We start from the raw sequence: 13,035 nt of genomic DNA, 5'->3' as shown, positions 1-13,035 counted from the left end.
TTGTTCTGAGATCATACCCATTTTACATATCGGGAATCCAAGATCCGGAGAGGTCAAGAGCCAGAATTTAAATCGAGGCTGGAGGGGCGCCTGGGTGGCTCAGTCGTTGGGCATATTCCTTGGGCTCAGGTCACGATCCCAGGGTCCTGGGATGGAGCCCTGCATCTGTTCTGCATCGGGCTCTCTGCTCATCAGGGAGCCTGCTTCCCCCCCACCCCGCCTGCCTCTCTGCCTGCTTGTGATCTCTGTCTGTCAAATAAATAGAGTCTTTTAAAAAAATTAAATAAATCAAGTTTGGAGGCCTGGTGCCCACAGCCATCATGTGACATACGGGACCTGGGTGGAGGGATCACGGACCCCTGCTGGAGAGGAGTTGAGGAAAGTGACATCTGGAAGTCTTGGAAGCTTACTACTCTGGGAAGGGGGGAGAGAGAGAGAGAGAGAGAGAGAGAGAGAGAGAGAGAACACTGTTCCAGATAGAGGGAACAGCATATGCAAAGCCCTCCAAGCAAGGAACAGCAAGATGTTTCAGTCTGGAGTCCTTGAAGGGGTGAGAAGCAGGACCACTGCCATGGACACCCCCCAAATCCACTTTGTAGGATTTTTTTTTTAAAAGATTTTATTTATTTATTTGACAGAGAGAGATCACAAGTAGATGGAGAGGCAGGCAGAGAGAGAGAGAGGGAAGCAGGATCCCCGCCGAGCAGAGAACCCGACGTGGGACTCGATCCCAGGACCCCGAGACCACGACCCGAGCCGAAGGCAGCGGCCTAACCCACTGAGCCACCCAGACGCCCAACTCTGTAGGATTTTTAAATTGTGAAATGTAACACACCAAAGAGGGCACACATTGCAAGTGAACCACGGGATGATTAAAGACTGAACAACACACTCAGCAGCCCCCGAGTTAGGAAACCCAACATGCACAGCAGTCCGTGTGAAGCCCCCTCTGCCCCTCCCCCTTCCTCTCCAAGGGTGACCCCATGACACCTGACACTATAGGGCTCTTGGGCTTGATTTTGTTCCTTATATAAATGGAATCACTCAGCAGGTACGCTCTCGTCTCTGGCTTCTTTGGGTCAGCGAGCCGTGGGCACAATGGCGAGACCCGGGTGTTGAGTAGAGCGGTGCCTCCCTCTTTTTCGAGGCTGCGTAGTGTTTTCCAGGCCTGCCATTCTGCTGTTGATGGGCGGTGGGTGGTTTCCGGTGGGAGAAGTCGGGAGGAAGGACAGCAGCTCTGAGCACCCTTGTCCCATGCCTTTGTGGAGGATGGGAACGGTGGCTCTGGGGGGTGGACCCAGGAGGGGAAGCGCTGGGTGCCAGACAGCCTTCCAAGAGGGTGTGACAGTTGGTGGTGTGAGTTTTTACACCGAGTGTCCTGGGTGAGTTCTGGTTTTTGGCCCAAGGATAACGGCTAGGCAGGGAGGGACCCCATCACACAGGCCTATTTAGAGCTACTGTTGCCGTGGAGGTGGGGTGGGACCTGGTGGGAGGCTGGTGGGACCCACCCAGTCATGCTCCCCCCTCCTCTTCTCCTGTGAGCCATTTCCCCAGAGGGAAGCACTCCATCCCCACACCCCTGTGCCCTGGGTCCACCTTGAGAAGCCACTAGATTTGGGCGGGGGGGGGGGGCAGGTGAGAATTTCTTGACTTTAGCAGAAGTCCCCAGGTGCCCAGGTCCTTGAAGGTAAGGAATCCCTTGCTGTTGGGCCCCGCCTCATTCTCAGCCCGGCCCCATATCCTGGTGGGCAGCCTGAGGCATCTTGGCCCAGTGCCAGGCTCACTGGGGGACTCTCCTTTCCTTCTGGCTCCCCCAGGTGGCCCAGCTGGGCTGTGGCAGGGAGACCACCAAGAGGTCCTCCGAGGGTCAGGTTCAGCTGGGGGTGGGGGGTGGTCTGTGTTCTCAGATCTGGATGGATTCTGCAGTGTTAAAATCTTCTAAGGAAAGAGAAGGCCACTTGGAAGCCCTCTGGCCTGGCGACCAGAGATCAGCTCTGCTCAGCTGCACGCACCTGGGCCAGGCTGTGTGACCTGGAGCCTCCAGGAGACCCTCTCTGGTCTGTGCATCAAGTTGGGGAGACAGACCACGCTGGCAAGCCGGACTCCCACGGGGGGCGAGGAGGAGCTCACTATCCCGTCCTGTGAGGAGGAGCTCAGACATGAGGGAAGCCCCCTCCTTCCCTGGGAAGGGGGCACCGCGGCGGCAGCCCGCAACACAGAGGCAGGAACAAGGCAAACCAACCTTCTCACATCTTTATTTGAAAGGCACAGCTAAGCCCACCCTCGATACAACATTCTCCCTTCTCTCCGCAGCGATCAAACGACTGAACACAACAAAAGCTGACAGTCTAAGAGGCTATATACAGACACAGGTGTGGGTGTTGCTTGTTTTTTTTTTAAAACATTTTTCTGTCTTTTTTTCTTTTTTTTAATATCCCTTTTCTTAAAAGACAAGCTAGTATACTGGAAAAAGGGGAAAAAAATAAAATAAAAACCAAGACAACTTGAGTACCCTCATCTTTATTCGGGGAGGGGAGAAAGGGAATTCTGGGACGCCGGCCCACCCGCCACCCCCACCCCTGCTCCTGGCTAGGCTCACTGTCTCCGCCCCCTCTCTGGGAGAGGACAGGTGGGCGTGGGCTCTGGAACTAGCAGAGGAGGTGAGTGAGTGGGGAGGGGCGTGGGGTGCGGGAAGGGGCAGCTAGCGGTGGTGTTTGCATGCAGTGCCAGGGTGGGAGGCTGGGGGGCGTGTGCCCTGAGGGGCCTGGAGGCCCTGCAGTCAGGTGCACGTTCGCGGAACGGGGCTGTGCAGGGGTGTTGGGCTTCTTGAGGCTTTGCTGTCTTCTGACCTGGCCTCCCATTTGTGCCTCCAGGCCTCAGCTGGCCTCCTGTGTGGAATGAGTGGGCATTCGCCCACTCAGGCTGCAGGGGAGGAGGATGAGGGAGGACGCAGAGGAGAAAGGAGAGGAGTGGGGGAGGCCGGGAGCTGAGGGTGTGAGCGATGCTAGGGGTGGCGCATGGGCAAGGCTAGGACCCCAGCAGGCGGCTACCATAAATACTACCAAGTTCGGCGGAACCCGAGCTACACTGTGTCTTGCGCTAAACATTTCTCTCTCTCCCGTGTCTGTCTCCCCTCTGTCCCCCCACCCTCCTGTCCCCGCCGCCCGCTAATCCGACTTCTCGCCGTCATCCTCCTGGTGGGTGTCCCCGTCATGCCCATTCTTGTCTTCCTTGGAGAGGTGGGCCTGGGAGCCCAGCGCGGACAGCGAGAGCAGGCCGGTGCCGGCGCTGACCGCGGGCAGCGAGGGCGGCTGCAGCCCCACGGGCAGTGGGGTCAGGGGCAAGGCCAGAGCCTGAAGCTGGGACAGCTGATGGGCTTGGAGCTGCTGCTGCAGGGCAGACGGGAGGGAAGCATGAGCTGCCTGGGCCGCCCATCCAACCAAGACCCAAGACCCAAGACCCAGACATACCCGGATGATGGAGTTCAGCTCAGGAGCGGTGACCTGCTTAGCTCTCTCGATGGCTCCCAAGACCTGCTGCTGGTGCTGGAGGGGGGGATGGGGTAAAGAGAGGAGCCAGGAGCTATATGCCCTCATCTCTGAGGGTTTGAGGCACAGAGCCCAGGGGAAGGCACCCCCCCAATGTGGCTTTCCATCCCACCAGAAAACCCCTCCCTCCAGCCACTTCTGTTCACCAAGCCAGATTCACAGAAGACTCAGAGGGACTGGTGCCAGATACTTAAGAAAACGCCATTGTGCGAGTCTGAGAGAAACCCTGGACCATGACCTATTCAATACCAAGTGCAAAGAAGTAAATGTACAGTGCACAACCTGGCCAACTGTACAGGGAAGTCTTGATCCTAAGAGCTTACAGATTGTGCTGAGATTTGCTAATCTAAGCTCCTCTCCTACTACAGCTGGGGAAGGCCCAGTGGATTCTGGCAGTATAGGGGTAAGAGTTTAGGTTCAGGACAGTCCTTCCTGGGGCAATCTGCCGCCCACACCCTAGCCCTCCCTATGAGTCCATCTCTCCTGCCCTCAGATGCCAGACTCTGCTAATCTCCCTTTTCGCCTTGCCTTCCAGGAAGCCCCTGTCATGAAAGGAAAGCACAAGTCTAGGTCTTCAGGGCCCCAAAACCCTCCTTCTCTAGGGTTTTCATAGTGTCCTTCTGGGCATGCAGGTCACCCGCAAGGACACCAAGATAAAGTCAGGGATTAAAGAGGAAAGGATGAATAACAGACAGGAAACCTGGCGGAGGGCAGGGATTGCAGAGCGGGGAATGCGGAGTGGACCTCATACCAAGTCTCAAAATCCCAAAAAACAAAAGCAAAGCTCGGCACGTGGTTCCCCAAGGCACACGTGTCCCCGTGGTCTGTGTTGCCCCTGCAAGTGTCTGTCTGTCCGTCTGCAGACACGAGCTGAGCACCCTCCCCACACACCTGGCCTCTGGTTTCTGGCCTAAGGTAGCTCACAGGGCCTGGCAGGCAAACCTCGGGGGGGGGGTAAAAGGCAGAATCCAGAAGGGGGAAAAAATATTCTCAGTACTCTCTTGGGCATATCTGACATTTTTACCTGTGAAATGACTCACTCAGGCTGGGAACTCTGCAGCAGAGTGAGGCCCCCTCCCTCCAGCACCCTGAACCCCTGGGGTTTCTCCAACCTGCGGATTCTTCTGTGTCTGGAAGGTCCACAGAGTGGAGGTGTGTGCCCTGGGCATCCAGAAGCTGCTGGGGGGGCAGTGGAGGGGGGAGAGAGGCCCTGGGGCAAGTTCATGGTCCAACTACCTCCTCCTCCCGGCAGCCCCAGGGCGCCACTCACCTCTTGGGAAAGGTAGGGTAGGACCTGGGCACAAATCCCATTCAGCCTCTTGACGATTTCAGCCTGTAACACACACATGGGCCTCAGCCCAGGGCCGCAGCGGGGGCAGGTGCAGACCGGCCCCGGGAGGCCTGTGAGGTGCTCCCTCGGAGGAGGCCAACTCAGCCCAGGGTCAGACCAACACCTGGAGCCCACGGGCACTGGGTCAGCAGCCAAGGTGGGATCGGAGGCCAACTCTCAGCCCCACAGCTAAGAGGGTAGGCTTGCGGGTCAGGGGGAGGTGGCGGGCAAAGGAAGGCCGGAGGGAGAGGAGCAATCCAGGGGCTGGCATGTCCCCCCCCCACTGCCAGAAAGGGGAGTAAGCGGGTAGGAAAGGTCTTGGCCCCCCACCTTAGGGAGAAACCTCCCAGGGAGGCCTGAGAAGGAACAGGGGGAGGGGCTGGGAAGGTCACAGGATCAGGTGTGGAGGCCTGATTGGACTTGGGGCACAGCCAAGGGGCCGGGCCCACCTGTCTGGGGCTGCAGAAGTGGGGGGGGCATACCTGCTTGTGCATCTCAATGTTCAAGCCGTAGGACATCTCATAGTACTGCGTGGTGGAGAGACAGAGAAAGAGAAATGGGGGTGGGCGAAGACTGGGGTGTGTGACAGAGGGACAGAGACACACATGCCCGGGTGGCGGGAGCAGGAGGGCAAGTGGGAGTCCCCCACACCTGGAGCAGGAGCTCGGGCACCTGGTGGGGCTGCATGTGAGGAGCTTTGGGGCCCCAGCCAGGCCTGGTTCCCCTGGTTTCTGGAATAACTATCCAGCCCCCTTTCCAACACACACACATTCCAGGACTCCTAATCTTTTATCTTTATGTGTCTTGTCTGCGGGTGGCCCCAGACTCCGGGGAAGTTTGCCTTCCTGGATATAAATAACCAGGATAAACGAAGCCTGCGGGGTCTGGCTCTGGGGTCAGTAGCCGCCACCCCCCCCCCCGCCCTAGATCTGACCCTGCCTCCTCCTCTCCTCGAAAGCCCCTCGTAGCTCCCCATCATCCCTGGGGGTGAGGCAGGGGAAGCCAAGTTCATTCCCAGGACTTTCTATGGTTTCTTCTCCTCTGCCCAGCAAGCTCCTACTCATTCTTCAAGACCCTAGCCACAATGCCCCATCCTCCATGCCGTGTGCCCCCCCACTGAACACCCCCATCCTGGGTTGCTCTCTGTCCCAGCCCCAGCCCTCCAGAGCTAGGAGGGTCAGTGTCTGGCTCTGCCTCCCCCGAAGCCTGGGAGAGCTGGGCTCCGGGCTGGACTGAGGCAGGGGTTTTCTGCTGTAGGAACTGCCACCTGGTGGGTAGAAATCCCAGCAAGGGATTCTGGTATTGCTTACAGGCAGGGTCTCAGACGTCAAGCAAAGAATGGGGGTGTCACCCCTTCCCTCCCTCCAACCTCAAAGGATGTCAGCTTTCTGCCCGATGCCCCCAACCCCCAGGAGTCCTCCTTCTGAAGCTCGGGCAAGGAGGGGTTAAGGGCTGGGATGCCCGAACTGTGGGGGCAGGGAAGGATCCGGCTCCTCCAGTCAGTTCCTGGCTTTGGCTTACACAGCGGCTGCCTCCTCGGCTGCCAAGGACAGCCGGGGGACCTGGCAGGCCCGGGCTGCAACCCGGTGGTTTGGCACCTGGGCCACTGCCTGGGCCGACGGCCAGGCCAGCAAGGCGGCCTCGGCCAGGCCCCAGGGGCCCAGCTGAATGGAGAGCAGACCCCGAAGCCTTGTCCATCCCACAGGAGGTGGCCAGGGTTCAGGCAGCTGCCAGGGTTGGAGAAGGGTCAGAGGTCTCCCCTCCCCTCCCCACAGGAGCCCAGCTTACCATCACATAATGACGCTGCATCTCTGACTTCTCGCTGGCCAGCTTGTCACATTCCAGCTTGAGGCTGAAAAAGAACAAGGGGAGAGGGACCAGGGGCCCGTTGTGTGGGGAGGGGGGTGGGGGGGAGGCACAGAGCTTTGGCGGTGCGGGGGGCCTGGGGGGCGCGGCTCAGGTTTCCTAATAACAGAAATCGGAGAGAAGAGGCAGACTCCGGGTCAGCCAGGGACTCAAAGAAAACTCTTCCCTGTCCGGAGACTTGATGAGATCAGTATATTGGTGTCACCCTCATTTCCCGATGATGCAATGGGTGCCCAGAGAGGTTGAGTAACTAGCTCAAGGTCACACAGCCAGAAAGCTGGCTTCCGAGGCCACAGTCCCAATCCCTGGGAAAACTATCCAGCCAGGGAGGAAGGAACGGAAACCACAGAAGTGGGGAGAGAGTGGAGGGTGGAAGGCTGGCTGGCAGGGCTCTGGGTCGGATTCACCAAGAAATCTCCAGGGGGGTCTGGTCCATCTCATAAGCCTTGATTGCACTAGGGGGTAAAAGTTCCCACTGTTGGGAGCCACAGGCCTCTCTCAGGCAGGGATGAACTTAGGCCATTTCTCAAAGCCTACCATCCCCTGTCCCCAAGGAGAAGGGCAGAGAAAGACCTAGAAAGCTGACAGCATGGACTCAAGCCAGGTGCACTGGATTCAAAGGTCAGCCCGGACCCCTTGATGCTGTGTGGCTCTAAGCAAACCCCTCTACCTCTCTGGGCCTTGGTCTCTGCATCACCAAGTATCAACCTCCTAGGGTGGGGTGGTGAGAAGGAAATGGATTAAGACAAGAAAATCTGGGGACGCCTGGGCAGATCAGTTGTTAAGCCTCTGCCTCTGGCTCAGGTCATGATTCCAGGGTACTGGGATTAAGCCCCGAGTTGGGCTCCCTGCTCAACAGGAAGCCCCACTCTCCCTGTCTCTTTCTGTCAAATAATAAAATATTAAAAAAAAAAAAAAAAAGACAAGAAAATCTTCTGGAACAATGCCTGGTATACAGTAAGCACCCAATAAATGCTTGGTCTTAAAGTCCTCCTAGGGGCCTGGTGCTTCACTCCACCAAGCTGTGACTTGTACGCCCAGAGTCAGAGATGAGCCATACTTTGTGTTGCTGTGGACCCCCCCACTATGAGTTTGTTTTCTCTCATTTTCTTTAAAAGATGCTATTTGTTGGGGCGCCTGGGTGGCTCAGTGGGTTAAAGCCCCCTGCCTTCGGCTCAGGTCATGATCCCAGAGTCCTGGGATGGAGCCCCGCATCGGGCTCTCTGCTTCCGCCTCTCTGCCTGCCTCTCTGACTACTTGTGATCTCTGTCAAATAAATAAATAAAATCTTAAAAAAAAAATAAAAAATAAAATAAAAGAGGCTATTTGTTGACACCATTAGCAAAAAAAACCAAACAAACAAAAAAACAACCCAATCAGGCACTTTCAGCCCAAACTCTGAATTTCTGGCTCTTCTTGAGGGTCTGGCAAATCTTGGGTGTGCCCCCAACGTGGCAGGACCCCTCACTGTACAGAGAGAAACCCAGGGTCAGTGGATGGAGACCCCAAAGTTCAGAGAGGGTATCTGGCTTCCCCAAAGTCACCCAGCACACGACAGCACTCTGACCCGGAGGTATGGGACTGGACCAGCGCCAGTGCTCACTGAGATGGGCCTGGGCCAGGTTGGGAGGGAAGGATCCCCTTGAGGGGCTCAGAAGAGCCAAGTTTGCCAAGCCAAGTCCCTAACCAACCAGGGGACCAGAACAAAGTTCATGGGGCCTGCCTTTCAACTGCCCGTGCCTCAGTTTCCCTGTCTGAAGAACGGGCACACTAACGGGACAACGAGGAAGACTGAACAAGAGGATGTTGGTTCAGTATTTAGTGCATGGGGAGCACAGCCAGTACCCCCCAAAAGGTGGGATTTTTGAAAATTTATCTATAAATCTGTATCTTGTTATTTCTCTTTCTTCTCGGGAGAAAACCCAGGATCCTTCTTGGAACACTCTGCTGTTGGCAAACTGAGGTCCCGAGAGGGCCCAAGGCCCGGTGGGGATTTGTGACTGCCCTTCTGATTCCCAGGTACAGCCCCCCGACTCTGTAACAGAGCCTTGAGAATCTGCATTCTTCAACCCAGAGATTGGCTGCAAACCTGAGTCTGCCACTTCTCTGCTGGGCAGCCCCAGAAAATCTCTAACCTCTCTGGGCTTAAATTTCTTTAACCGTGAGATGAAAATAATACCAGGTCCTTCCCCTTAGCTCCGGCACTTGGCAAGCCCTTTACAATGCTAGAACCTTAAATTCTGGAGGAAGAGCCGCCTTTGAGAATCTGTTAGGACGCCAGGAACTCCTTCTCCAAAACTAAGCAGAAAGATTTTAACAGGCTACAGAGTGTTTTCTTTTCGGGGTGGGGCGGCGAAGGTTCATCCATTCCCCAACTTCTTGGGAGGTCTTTTAACCAAGGGGGACTGGGGGGTGCTGGGGAGAGGAACTCTGAAGCCACACAGATAGCTGAGTCTCTGGGCAAATAATTGTAACTTTTTGTGCCTCAGTGTTCTTACCTGTAAAATGGGCTGTCTTAAGGTCTATACGAGTTTAATATTAGAACGAGCTCACGACAGGGCCTACCACATAATAGAACGCTCTCTACCTACATTTTTTTCGAATATGAGTATGTAGCTGTAGCCACAACCTTCCCTCCAAGCCTGGGGGGGGGGGGGCGTCCACCATCCCCCCTGGGGGATCTCTGGGCCCCTGCTCACCTGTGGTACTGAGCCTGCAGCAGCTGAAACTCGTCTTTGATGCGGTCGCAGGAGTCCGAGGTGGTGAATTTGAGTTGCTGGGGTAGGTGAGACGAGCCCTGCGGGGCGGGGGAGCGGCCCCGGTCAGGGCCAGGCGGGGCGGGGCGACCCCCAAGGCAGCGGCCAGTCGGCGCAGCTGCAGCGCGGGCCCCCCCTCTCGCCCCACTTCCCGGGCCCGTGTTTACAGCCCCTGGCGCGGCCCCCGCCCTCGCTTCCTGCCCCCGCCTCTCCCGGGGGAAGGCGAGGGGGTGGGTGCGCCCGGAGCCGCCTCGTTCCCCGCCACCCCCAGGCTGTGGGGGTGCGTTTTAAGGTCCGCCCTTGGTGGGGGACAGCGTGCGCCCTCTACCGCCCCTCCAAAGCGCGGGGGGGGGTACATCCGAGAACCCCAAGTGCCTCTGCGAGGGGGGAGAAGGCGTCCTAGAGTCCCCCTCCCCAAGTTGGTGGGGGCGCAAGGCCTCCCCGCAAAGTCGCTTTGGGGAATGATCCTCTCCCAGCGCCCCAAATTACCGGGGGGGCCTCCACCCCAGATTCCCAGCACCCTTCTTCCCGGCCGCGCTCTTCCGGGAGGGGTGCGCCTTGGATCAACCCCCACTCCCAGGCCCCAAAACCAGCTGCGGTGCTCGAGGTGCCCGGTGGGGCTCCCCGGGTGCCCCAGGCCCGAGGCCAAGGCCGCCCGAGGCCCGGCTTGGCTGGGTTGGGGGGGTTAAGCATGCCCCAGGGGCTGGGGGAGGGGGAAATCCGGGCCCGGAGCTGGAGGGGACCGGGCCTGGGATCTACGGGGCGAATCCGGGTCGCGAGCTGGGAGAGGGACCGGGACCTACGGGGCGACAGTGGGGGAAAGCCCGGGTGGTGGGGGCGGGGGAGTAGCGCTGGGCCGGGAGCTGGAGGGGACCCGGCCCAGGAGTTGGGGGAGGCGCCGAGTAGGGAGCCGGCGGGTGTGGGGGGGGAATGGCCCGGCTGGGAACTGGGGTGCCAGGCGCCGACCTGGGGGAGGTGCGCGGGGCCCGGACCCGGGCGGGGGGCGGGGAGGAATGGCCCGCACGAGAACTGGGGGTGCCAGGCGCGGACCTAAGGGGGATGCCGGGCCCGGACCTGGGGGTGGGGGGTGGGGGCGCCGAGCCGGCGGGCCCCGCTTACCGAATGCCTGCTTTGTGGAAACATCATGTCAGTCGCGGCGGGGGGCGCGGGCTGCGCCCCGGCTGTGCGCCCCGGCTCGGGAGGCTCGGGGCGCCGGGCGGCCGCGCCTTTGTCCCGGCGCCGATCGGCAGCTCCCGGGGCCGCCGCCGCCGCCTCCCGCGCCCGGCCTCGCCCGCTTCCTGCGCCCCCTCCCCGCGCGCCCGGCCCCGGCGCGCCCCGGGCCCCGCTTCCTGCGCGCCCGGCGCCCCTCCCCGCCCCTCCCCGCCGCCCGCCTCCCCGCACGCCCGGCCGCCGCTCCTATTGTCTAATGGCGGCGACGCCGGCAGTGGCCGCGGCCTCGGCTGTGCGGAGGCTCCGGCTCCACCTGCTGCCGCCGCCGCCGCCGCCGCCGCCGCTGCTGCTTCCCGGGCCCCGTGCGCGCCGCCGAGGGGGGCGCGCGCCCGGGGAGGCCTGCGGATCCCCACCCAGCCCGCCTCCCCCGCCGGCCGGCGCGGTGACCTTGGGCACGGCGCGCCCCGCCCCGGGGCCGCGGCCCCTCCCGGCGGGGTGGGCCCGGGCCGCCGCCGGGCCTCGGTTTCCCCATCCGGCAGAAAAAGGGCCCGGCCGCCCCCATCGAAACCGCCGACTCAGTCATGGCGCGACCTGGACGCGTGCCAGGGACATGCTCTGTAACCTTGGCTCGCTGGCTGTTTTCTCTCCGAGCCTCGGTTTCCTCTCCTGCAGAAAGGCCGCGGTAACCCCGCCGACCTCGTGGGCGCCGGCCCTTCGACACGCATGGATTGAGCGCCTACTGTGTGCCAGGCCCTGCTCGGAGACCTGGGGGTGGCATGGGGGTGGGGGGTATAAAGTCCCAGCACCCCCCCCCCGGGGGGGCCGAGATGACAGGAGACACACAAACGCACAGCCCCAAATCCCTGGCAGGTTAGCGGGTGGTAACGGCTCTGGGGCAAATGAGGCAGCGCAGAGGTCAAGAGGCCAAGAGGCCTCCTGGACCTGAAGGTGAGAGAGAGCCCTGCCAGGCTTGGGGGCAGGGGAGGCTTAGTCTAGGAGGCAGGGATAGCAAGTGCAAGGGCCCTGAGGCAGCTTGGGGAGCCAGGGCCAGCAGCTTCATGCCTTGGCCCAGGGGGCCTGCACTCAGAAGGGCCTGTGCTTGGGTTCATGACCTGCTCTTGTGGGCTGGAAATTCCTTAGTTTTTGAACAAGGGGTCTGGCGATTTTGTCCTCCATTGGGCCCAGCGAATTCTGTGGCTGGTGCCAGGGGCATGAGCAATGATGCAGGGCTTTGGGGAGTGGGGGGAGACTTGGGCTTTTACTCCAAGAGAGGCAGGGAAGCGGAAGCCCTGGACAGGGCCGGCCCAACCGGGATTTTGATAGGATCTGTCTTGCTGCCATGTGGAGCACAGGCCCCAAAGAAGCCGGTGAAGGAATGTGCAGTTAACCCGGCAAAGGCTAAAGGCAATCTCTTAATTACCACCACCATCGCCATCATTATCAGTTCCGCCGCGTGCCTACCCCCCAACCCATGTGTATGACTTCTTTGGGCCTTGGGTTTTCCTGAACTGTGAAACAGAGAGTTAGGACCCCAGACACCTTTCCTGGGCAGACGAAAGGCAGCACAGGAATGAGATGAATAAGCAAAATTTAAGGTTCCTCCTATTCCCCCGCTCCCCCAAAACAAAACCCTTCCAGATAAATGCTACTTGGATGTTTTTTAAAATAAAAATTCCTACAAAAAAATAAAAAATCACTATAAGCAGAATATCAGTGTGTTAAGATGGCATCTGATGGGGCCAGAGATAAGAAGGAAAATGTGGGTCCCCCTCATCCCGATGCCATAAGAAAAAAAAGGAAAACCTTTTTGGAAAGTTCTTCAGTATTTCTATTGGGTTCTGGAACACGCAGGCCCTGCAAATTGTACCAGAGTCCCTGAAGCAGATGGGCTATCAAATTTTGGAGCAAGGCAAAATGAAAATGCAGGGTCTCCTGTTGGAAAGTTATTAGGAATTTAGGAATTTCAAGATGTTGGCAACAGCATTAAACAGAGTTCAGGTTCTGTGGGACAGCATGAGCCCCATGCCACATACCCTTTTTCCTGGGACACCCTTTTTCAGACTGTGTCTGAGCCTGATGTAGTATTTAGCCATTTGGGGACCAAACACTCCCATTTTCGCAGACCCCAGGCTTGGCTGGCAGTGGCGGAGCCATACACAAGAGACTGCCCCCGACCCCCGCCCTGCCTAATGTGGGGTCAGAGCTGGGCCTTTCTGCAGGCAGACAAGTCCCAGAATCGTGTCCCGGACCATGAGTAGGATTCAACCAATCAACCTCACATGACTTTACTACGTCCCAGGCTCTGCTGTAAGGATTTTAACCTTAGGTATTCGGACCATTGGAAAGACGGGGAAAGGAAGGCACC

The 13,035-nt window shown here is 59.0% G+C and overlaps 1 protein-coding gene across 2 annotated transcripts; it reads right to left on the bottom strand.

Moving 5' to 3' along the window:
- Window positions 1-2,239: 2,239 nt before the first annotated feature.
- Window positions 2,240-11,094, bottom strand: TLE5 (TLE family member 5, transcriptional modulator). 2 transcript variants are annotated; one of them, XM_047707080.1, is made up of 7 exons: window positions 10,620-11,094; window positions 9,444-9,541; window positions 6,667-6,730; window positions 5,361-5,405; window positions 4,819-4,881; window positions 3,471-3,545; window positions 2,240-3,386 (listed from the first exon to the last, which is right to left on the bottom strand). In XM_047707080.1, exons 1-7 carry the CDS (start codon window positions 10,644-10,646, stop codon window positions 3,168-3,170), a joined length of 591 nt encoding a protein of 196 aa, XP_047563036.1. In that variant the 5' UTR covers window positions 10,647-11,094; the 3' UTR covers window positions 2,240-3,167. The 2 variants fall into 2 exon arrangements, with proteins under 2 accessions (XP_047563036.1, XP_047563030.1); XM_047707074.1 differs by having other exon boundaries at window positions 2,240-3,389; window positions 10,620-10,849.
- Between the last annotated feature and the right edge of the window lie 1,941 nt (window positions 11,095-13,035).

Source organism: Lutra lutra, chromosome 1 (assembly GCF_902655055.1).
Source record: "Lutra lutra chromosome 1, mLutLut1.2, whole genome shotgun sequence".
NCBI classification, from domain to species: Eukaryota; Metazoa; Chordata; class Mammalia; order Carnivora; family Mustelidae; genus Lutra; species Lutra lutra.
This window is presented reverse-complemented; position numbering and strand designations above follow the sequence as displayed.